Source organism: Nannobrachium achirus (genome assembly GCF_963921795.1).
Source record: "Nannobrachium achirus genome assembly, chromosome: 16".
Taxonomy (NCBI): Eukaryota; Metazoa; Chordata; class Actinopteri; order Myctophiformes; family Myctophidae; genus Nannobrachium; species Nannobrachium achirus.
Window position 1 is genome coordinate 5,677,573 of NC_137823.1, and position 8,999 is coordinate 5,686,571.

Genomic DNA, 8,999 nt, shown 5'->3' on the forward strand with positions numbered 1-8,999 from the left:
GCCAACTCGGAACAATGTAAATAGGGAATGAATGCCCCGCCCTTTAATGCAAACCCCATTATACCTGTTTTCATAGGACCCGTTTTGACCATCTGTCTGCCTGTGTCCATTTATGCCCATATATGGAGATATCTGTATCTGTCTGTCTGTCTGTCGGTGTCCATTTTATGTCCATATATGGAGATCACTGCAGTTATAGTTCTGGGTCCATTTTATGCCCATATATGGAGATATCTGTCTATCTGCGTCCATTTTATGCCCATATATGGAGTATCTGTCTGTGCCTCCAACTGTGTTGCAGACACAGTGCCGGTTCCCCCTTTAATGCAAACCTCATTATACCTGTTGTCATAGGACCCGTTTTGAACATCTGTTTGCCTGTGTCCATTTATGCCCATATATGGAGATATCTGTATCTGTCTGTCTGCGTCCATTTTATGCCCATATATGGAGATCTTTGACCATCTGTTTGCCTCTGTCCATTTATGTCCATATATGGAGATATCTGTATCTGTCTGTCTGCAATCCATTTTATGCCCATATATGGGGGCATTCATTTTATGCCCATATATGGAGAACGCGCGTGCCTGTGGGACGAACGGTTCTCGAGATACGCGGATTACATACATACATACACAATCACAGAGATTTTTTGTTGACTCATATATGGGGGCATTCATTTTATGCCCATATATGGAGAACACGCGTGCCCGTGGGACGAACGGTTCTCGAGATACGCGGATTACATACATACATACACAATCACAGAGATTTTTTGTTGACTCATGTGGCGTACGTGATGTCAGAGCCTTTTATGAAGTGATGTCACAATGAGTCAGAGCTTTCGCCGATTTCCTCCGGAACAGCCTGATGTCAACAATCAACCCCGCATAAGGAGATTCCGAACGTTTCGCGCCGGTTTATGTCCATATATGGAGATATCTGTATCTGTCTGTCTGCAATCCATTTTATGCCCATATATGGGGGCATTCATTTTATGCCCATATATGGAGAACGCGCGTGCCCGTGGGACGAACGGTTCTCGAGATACGCGGATTACATACATACATACACAATCACAGAGATTTTTTGTTGACTCATATATGGGGGCATTCATTTTATGCCCATATATGGAGAACGCGTGTGCCCATGGGACGAACGGTTCTCGAGATACGCGGATTACATACATACATACACAATCACAGAGATTTTTTGTTGACTCATGTGGCGTACATGATGTCAGAGCCTTTTATGAAGTGATGTCACAATGAGTCAGAGCTTTCGCCGATTTCCTCCGGAACAGCCTGATGTCAACAATCAACCCCGCATAAGGAGATTCCGAACGTTTCGCGCCGGTTCGGGAAAACCGCGCGTCGGGACAGAGATTTGTCGCATTTATAGATAGATGTTAAATTCTAAGAACGTTTCGAGTACCGGTTTGATAACAATTATTATTTATTCTTGAAGGTGTATACTGTATCTGTGTATGTATTTGTCCTGTGTTTCATACTGCAGTACTGCTTTTAACAAAGTAAACTAAACTAAACTCACATCTGCATCGTAATGGCGGATCTCAGCCAGCAGGTTGGGCAGCCTGTACTCCCAGGGCAGCAGCGCAGGGTGACAGTGTCTATAGAGGTAGTAGTTGTCACGCAGCAGGTCCTGAGACAGGATGTTGTAGGACAGCACCGTGAAGTCAAAGGGAGTGACCCCTGGACGTCCCTTGCTGGCAGGGAGGACGTTCCAGTTCCTCTGCAGGGCTAAAGGGAACCAGGGGTCAGGGCGGGTGTGAGTTGGTCTGGGTGCGTAGGGTGGGGGCCGCCGCCAGGGACAGCCCCCTTGCTCTTGTCCATCCGGCACATTGCTCCCCCTGGCCGCCCCATCCTTGAACCAGGGGTTGGGCTTGTGGCCGCTGGGCGTGGGGCCGGGCGTAGGGCCGGGCTCCGGCGCGCCGCGGGGCTTTTGCTCCGAGGAATGGGTCCTGGACGCCGGGGGCTGCTGCGAGTCCCACAGCTGGCTCCAGGCGGACTTCCTCGGGCGGGGCGCTCCGTCTGATTTGGCGTTTTTCGGAGCGAAACTCGTAGCTCCGTCTTTCTGCCCCGAGTGAGGCCTCGGGTTCTTGCCACCGTCTCTAGTCCTGTCTTTGTCTTTATCTCTGCACTCTTCTTTATCTCTGCCCTTTATTCTAGCGCTGCTGTTTTTTCTTTTCCCCACCGTCTCCCAGACCCGGTCCAGCTGGTCCCCAACGCCCGCCTCGTCCCTGCGTCGGGGGGCGCCGGTCACGCTCGGATCAGGCCGGTGATGATGGTGGCCCCCCTTACTCGGGCTTCCCTCTGGAGTTCTGCCTGCCGAATCTCCCCTGGTCGTACGATGTCCTTCTCTCTCCTTTTCATTCGCGCCCGGACTCCTCTTGTCATCCTCCGTACTCCTCCTCCGCTTGTACGGCGGGCCTCGGTCCGCGCCGTCCATGAGGAGGCCGGCGGACGCGTGGAGGCCAGAGCGCGGGACGGAACCGGCGAGCGGGTTGGCGGCGGCGGACCAGGAAGGACGAAGAACGCCACGGGTACGACTAGCCGCGAAGACACCGCCGGGGCCAACGTTTTGATCTCGCTCTCTCAGCTGGGGGCACGGGCGGGACGCCCTAACGGGGTGGGAGCGGCGGGGTGCTCGGTGGGAGGGAGGGAGGGGGGGAGGAGGCCCGGGCCACCATGGAGGGACAGGGAGGTGGTGGTGGCGGGTGGAGGAGCAGGCGGTGCTCCTACAGCCGGCTCTGAGGAGGACCGGCCGGCTCTGGGAGAGGGGGAGGAAGGAGGAGCCCGCGGAACTCAGCCGGCGCAGGAACATGTGTGGGCTGGAAGGAAAAGGAGTGGAATTTAGGCTTAGAATTATTGAATGCTTTAACCAGTGAAAAATAGCAGATATACAAGCTCGCAGCGTGGCACTGCTGCGAGCTTGTAGATCTGCTATTTTTGAAAAAGTTGTGAAAATGTGTGCAAATCTTTGAATATATGTATTTTCAAAGCGAACATTTGTAACTCAAACTTTGCTTCTGGGGGTGGTCCCTGGAACTAAATATTTTGAGATGGGGGTCCTTCACATGAAAATGTTTGAGCACCACTGACATAGTCTCTCAAAAACAGACAGTCAGTCTGTCCATCACGTCACACTTTTGCCCCCCACACTCCGTTGGCCCTATCCATGCCAAACTTTGCACACACACACTCCTTGGATGGCAAATCACAACCTCCGCCCCTGATTTCTCACATGGCCCTCTTCTAGCGCCACTATGAGGCCGATTTTTTGCAAAACACATTTCTGGACACTGCTCCTACAGGTTTTGGCCTAAAATCACGCAAAGCGGTACACAGTATCTCTAAAGTCATGTCATCATGGATGACATGATCTGTCCCATTACCCATATTCCCTCCTGATTGGCTACGATTGCCTTCTAAAGTTTGTGTATGCGACGTGACGGTCGCTTAATCTCCCGATTAGGGAGTCTTACTGGTATTATACAGTGATGTATTGGTCCGGTCACGCGTGTAGACGCCGTCCCATATCTTTTCTGAGCAGCATCACGCCTCTCACGCGCACCGATGCAAAACAACCTCCAAGTTCACACCTCGACAACGTTTACAAAAGCTGCAGTGTCACGACAGGGTGATTTAAAGGGGTACTGTCACCTAACAGGGTTGAGGGGCAGATTACACTGTGACATGAGCTTCTCTGAAAACGGTCTGAAACAGTCTGAAGCTCATGTCACAGTGTAATCTGCCCCTCGCCCCCAACAACAGCTGACCAGTACAGTAAGTAGTCATACAGTCAAGCTATACAGACAATTAATTTGATTGGCTTATAATTGTGCATGCCCACAATAACAAAAAAATGTTAACTTGTGTTTTTAAGATGATTCTTAAAGTGACAGTAACCCTTTAGGTGGCAGGCCCCCTTTAACAAAGGAACGAGCCTGTATGCATATATCAATAGACCATTGTCTGACATGTAGAGTAGGTGTTAAGCTACGTGCGTGTGACGTCATTAAAATTACGCACCCCCCAAACAAAATCACCAATGCAACACTGCAGCAAGGGTTCTTAAACCTTTAAGGCTGCGTGACCCCCCACAAATATTATCATGATTGAACTGGGGACCCCCCAAAATTTGAACCCACCCTGACAGGCACTTGCAGGCATTACATTTAGTTGTACTCGGTTCCACAGATAAATATTATGAAGAAAGAAAAAATAAAGAACATTTTTCAAATTAGAAATATCAACATTTGGCCAATTTGGCATTTAAGCCCTTAAATTGTCACTTTAGTGACAGATAATAATAGATAAATAAATGTAGTGTGCAGATACTACCCTGTATACACTACTGTATGTTGTTTTGTTTACAGTTGAGTGAGAAAACAATGTTGCATATTATTAAGATAATCAATGAGAAAAACAATTGGGGACCCCCCTGTTAGACCAACAATGCTGATGAATGAATGACTCCACAGCACATTTTGCTGGCTGAGCAACTTTTGGGAAACCAACTGGCTGACAGCGAATTGCATGTTTACTACGCGCTTACTACCAGTTAGCAAAGTTAGCTAAGGGTAGCCTAATATCCGTTTAACTGTCATTTTGTCCGTTAAACTCCTTTAGTATTACTTACTTCCCACCAGTGTTGTAAGAGGCATGTCTTATACCTCGCTGCTCATACATAGCATGTTGAATATTAACATGACGGCGCTTTGAATTGTTTATATTCCACACGATCAACCTAAAGAGGCAAATGTGCGTCGCCAAAATAACACGACACACTGACAGAACGTTGGTGAGCGAGCGACGCGATTGGCTGTTAGGGATTTGTAGTTTTGTCGTGCACAACGGAACGAAATGAATCGGGGAGAAAACTACATTTCGGCGCAAGCGAAATAATGGTCCGTGTGGAAACGTAGCCCCACGGTGGCTTATGTAATGCAACAAGCACCGAGGACTAAACAAAAATGTCACGCAATGTTTACCTTGTTGTTAATGAATTATGAGTGAATTATGGAGCACCTTAAAACGCCATCTCGTTGTTTTGACTTTCTCACGAACCAACAAGGGAAAAGGTCATTGCCTTCCTTGGCTTCCACGAGCCCTGAAACGACGACCGTCATGGATGGGGATTCACCTCGGATGGAGGACGCGAATTGAACAGCGTCTACAAACTACACAAACATTCACATTTCACAAACAAAGTGTTGAATAAAGTCACAACCCATTGTAAATCTTGGCCGGCATTGTGTTCTTTAATAAGAAGCCTTTTTATCCGATATCTTTCTGTTTTCCCATGCATTTCCGGACCCATTTTTGCCACGCCCACATCTCAGTGTTCAATAGATGGCGTTTGTGCGCATGGGGAACGCCAGGAAATGCATGGGAAAACAGAACAATATCGGTTAAAAAAAGGCTTCTTATTAAAGAACACAATGCCGGCCAACATTTATACAATACCGGCCAAGATTCACAATGCGTTGTGACTTTATTAAGCACTTTGTTTGTGAAATTTGAATGTTTGTGTAGTTTGTAGACGCTGTTCAATTCGCGTCCTCCAGCCGAGGTGAATCCTCATCCATGACGGTCGCTCGTACGTCATGGTATCAGCGACCGTCATGTTTCAGGGCTATGCTTCCACACTTACCATAAGAGCGACCCTCCCTCAACACAGCCGGGGCAGAACAGCGTTTTTAAAGCCGAAAACATCCGAGCTGAAACATGATGTCCGCTATTCCATCAAGTTAAGGTTGTTGTTATCACTGTGACGAGGTTGATTGTTTGATCATCAGCCATGTGTGAGTGTAGGAGTGTCCGATGGGTTCTGATTCTGAATCTTTCATGTGCCATCAGTCTCTCTCCACTGGCAGAGCTGGGTTACAGTCACAGTGACAGGAGGACCGAGCAGCATCTCTCGCGTTCCATTGGCTAGAGTCCAATCAATGTCATACAACATTTATTACACGTTTTTACACGTTACACATTGTTTTTATCGCTCTGATCTTTGGACACTGCACTTTTAGGTTGTGTTAGTAGTTTTTTTTTGTTTTTTTTGTATTTCTGCTTGTGTTTGACATGATGTTGAGATACGTGTTGCACTAACTAGCATTGACTATGGTCACTTTGATTTGGGCACTGTATTACAGATCCTTCTCATAAAATTAGAATATTGTGTAAAAGTTCATTTTCTTCTGTAATATAATTATTATTTTTAAACTTTCATATATTTTAGGTTAATTGTGCATGCAGTGAAATATTCAAAGGCTTTTTTGTTAAAATTTTGATTTCTATTGCATACAACTCATGAAAATCAAAAAAATCCATATCTCAAAATATTAGAATATTCCACAACCACTCAAAAGAAGGATTTATAATACAGAATGTCAAACTTCTGAAAGGTTATGTTAATGTATGCACTCAGTACTTGCTACAGAATACTTTTGAGTTTTGAACAAATGTCTTCATCGATGGGGCATGAAGGTGATCAACCTGTGGTACTGCTGAGGTGTTATGGAAGCCCAGGTTTGCTTTGAGAGGCCTTAAGCTCATCTGTGTGGTTGAGTCTGGTGTCTCTCAGCTTCATCTTGACAATGCAACACAGATTCTCTGTGGGGTTCAGGTCAGGCCTGTTGGCTGGTCAGTTAAGCCCAGTAATACCATGGTCAGTACACCAGTTACTAGTAGTTTTGGCTCTGTGGGAAGGTGCCAAGTGCTTTTGGCTAAAGGAAATGATGAATCTCCATAAAGCTTGTCAACCCACGGAAGCACAAAGTGCTCCAAAACTTTCAGATAGATAGGTGCACAAATTAACATAACCTTTCAGACGTTTGACATTTCTGTATTATAAATCCTTCTTTTGAGTGGTTGTGTGGAATATTCTAATATTTTGAGATATGGATTTTCATGAGTTGTATGCCATAAAGATCAACATTTTAACAAAAAAAGCTTTTGAATGTTTCACTGCATGCACAGCGAACCTAAAATATATGAAAGTTTAGAAATAATAATGATATTACAGAAGAAAATGAACTTTTACACAATATTCTAATTTTACGAGAAGGATCTGTATTTATATATATATATTATTCGTTCCCTTTCTTGATGTACCTTGCTCGTACTGTTCTTACTGTACTCTGTACTCCTGTACTCTGTTCTTGTTTTTTTCTTTTTTTCTTTTTCATACTTCTCTGTAACGTTGTAAATAACCTTATACTGCTGTGCTGCCTCTGGGTAACTGATTTTCCCTCTTGGGATAATGCACCAGACAACGCCATCAGACTCATGTCACTATATGACTCAGTATGGCTGTTATTATAAGGAGTTCTCAAATGCAGCTACACCCAAATATGGAGTGTGTTGTCCAATCACATTGTGTCGTCATTGCATCAGGCGCAAACAAATCAGTCAGCTCCATTATGGGCATAAAAGGGGACAATGACTGACAGATACAGAGATATCCATATGAGCATATCGGTCGGATCAGCGACGTATAGTATGTGTGAGGGACACATAGCTGACCGAATATTTATTAAAGTACCATGTTTTTGTTGAATAGCCTACAGAAGTTAAAGATACTAAGAGTTAGATCAGATCAGCAGCAGAACGTGACCCGGTTTGGTGGTTGTCGGCTCTCTACAGTACCAAGACAACATGGATCCCATGAAAGCACAGCAGTTGGCGGCGGAGTTGGAAGTAGAGATGATGGCCGATATGTACAATAGGATGACCAATGCGTGCCACAGGAAATGTGTTCCCCCGCACTACAAGGAGGCAGAGCTGACGAAGGGCGAGTCTGTGTGCCTGGACCGCTGTGTGGCCAAGTACCTGGACCTGCACGAGAGGCTGGGGCGCAAACTGACCGAGCTGTCCGTCCAGGACGAGGAGATGATGAGGAAGGCAGCTGTGGGCAGTGGCTAGAGTCTGAGGGAGGTGGGGGCTTAAATTCAGCGGGTCGTCTCGTCCGATCTGAGGTCGTAAGCGAGGCTGCGGTGCGGCGGCCCGGCTGGAGCTGGGACTCGCCATTGGGGAGAGGCAGGGGACCTGGTGATACAAGCCTGGAGCTCCAGGGCCGAGAGGCCGGCGCCCCTCGGATCGAGGCCGACCCAGGGGCCTCGGCCCCGGCCGAGGGACCCCCCGCGGACCCCCCGGAGCTCCGCGGACCCCCGCGGACCCCTGGTCATTTTGAGGGACGGGATGGAAAGGGTTGATAACATCTGGATTCGATTGTCTAAATCACTGGTGACTAGAATTCATGGGTCTTTTTTGTTGGAGATGTGGTACAGAATGACTCATATATGGGCATAAAAAGTATGTCATGTGACATCACTTCCTGTACAGACAGTCAGACAGACAGCCATTGACTCCGGCCTAACAATGGCTACTGTCTATGACGGTAGTCATGATGGACTGGACTATCTTCATATATAGTCTCTCCACATCTCCATGTTTAGGCCCTATCGCTCACACCCTAGGTGGGGTTGGCGATAGGGCCTTTCTGTGTGGAGTTTGCATGTTCTCCCCGTGTCTCCTAGGGTTGATACCCTCACAAAAACATGAACAAACTCCCCCCAGAATGATAACAACTAGAATCGTCAGAGAAACGCTGTGGTTGGCCAGATAGTCAAGAATTGGCGCGACCTCACCCTTTAGGGCGAGGTCGCATGTCACCCTGAGGTCGCATTCCACCCTCAGGTGTCTTACTAGTGTAAAGGTTATGTGAAGAACTACTCCTTTAAGGGCCAAGTGTTTAAGAGCCTACTTTTATTTAGTTCTCACTGTTGTGAGCAGTACATACCTCATTTGTGTTTAAATATGCTCTAAAATTATCACTGTTGTGAGCAGTATTTGGCTCATTATGACCTTTTATTGTTAACATTTAATCTGCACTGCACCAAAAAAAGTGTAATTCTATGTTCTATGTTGTAGAGTTGCTACAAGTGAGTCCTCTGATGCCCCCCTGTGGTGGTGGGG

General features: G+C 46.7%; 2 protein-coding genes across 3 annotated transcripts in view; one reads left to right on the forward strand and one right to left on the reverse strand.

The window, feature by feature from the left end:
• Nucleotides 1-4,793, reverse strand: part of angel2 (angel homolog 2) — a 28,919-nt gene extending 24,126 nt beyond the window's left edge. For both annotated transcript variants that reach the window (XM_080744385.1, XM_080744386.1), the window contains exons 1-2: nt 4,663-4,793; nt 1,552-2,851 (exon numbers count right to left, since the gene is read on the reverse strand). In XM_080744385.1, coding sequence (XP_080600511.1) covers nt 1,552-2,851; nt 4,663-4,712 — 1,350 coding nt within the window. In that variant the 5' untranslated portion in view covers nt 4,713-4,793. The remainder of the gene's footprint in view (nt 1-1,551; nt 2,852-4,662) is intronic.
• Nucleotides 4,794-7,679: 2,886 nt separating this feature from the next.
• LOC308300540 (mitochondrial import inner membrane translocase subunit Tim10) lies at nt 7,680-7,946 on the forward strand (the record flags this gene model as incomplete). Its single annotated transcript, XM_080744395.1, has 1 exon — nt 7,680-7,946. One exon carries the CDS (start codon nt 7,680-7,682, stop codon nt 7,944-7,946), a length of 267 nt encoding a protein of 88 aa, XP_080600521.1.
• Between the last annotated feature and the right edge of the window lie 1,053 nt (nt 7,947-8,999).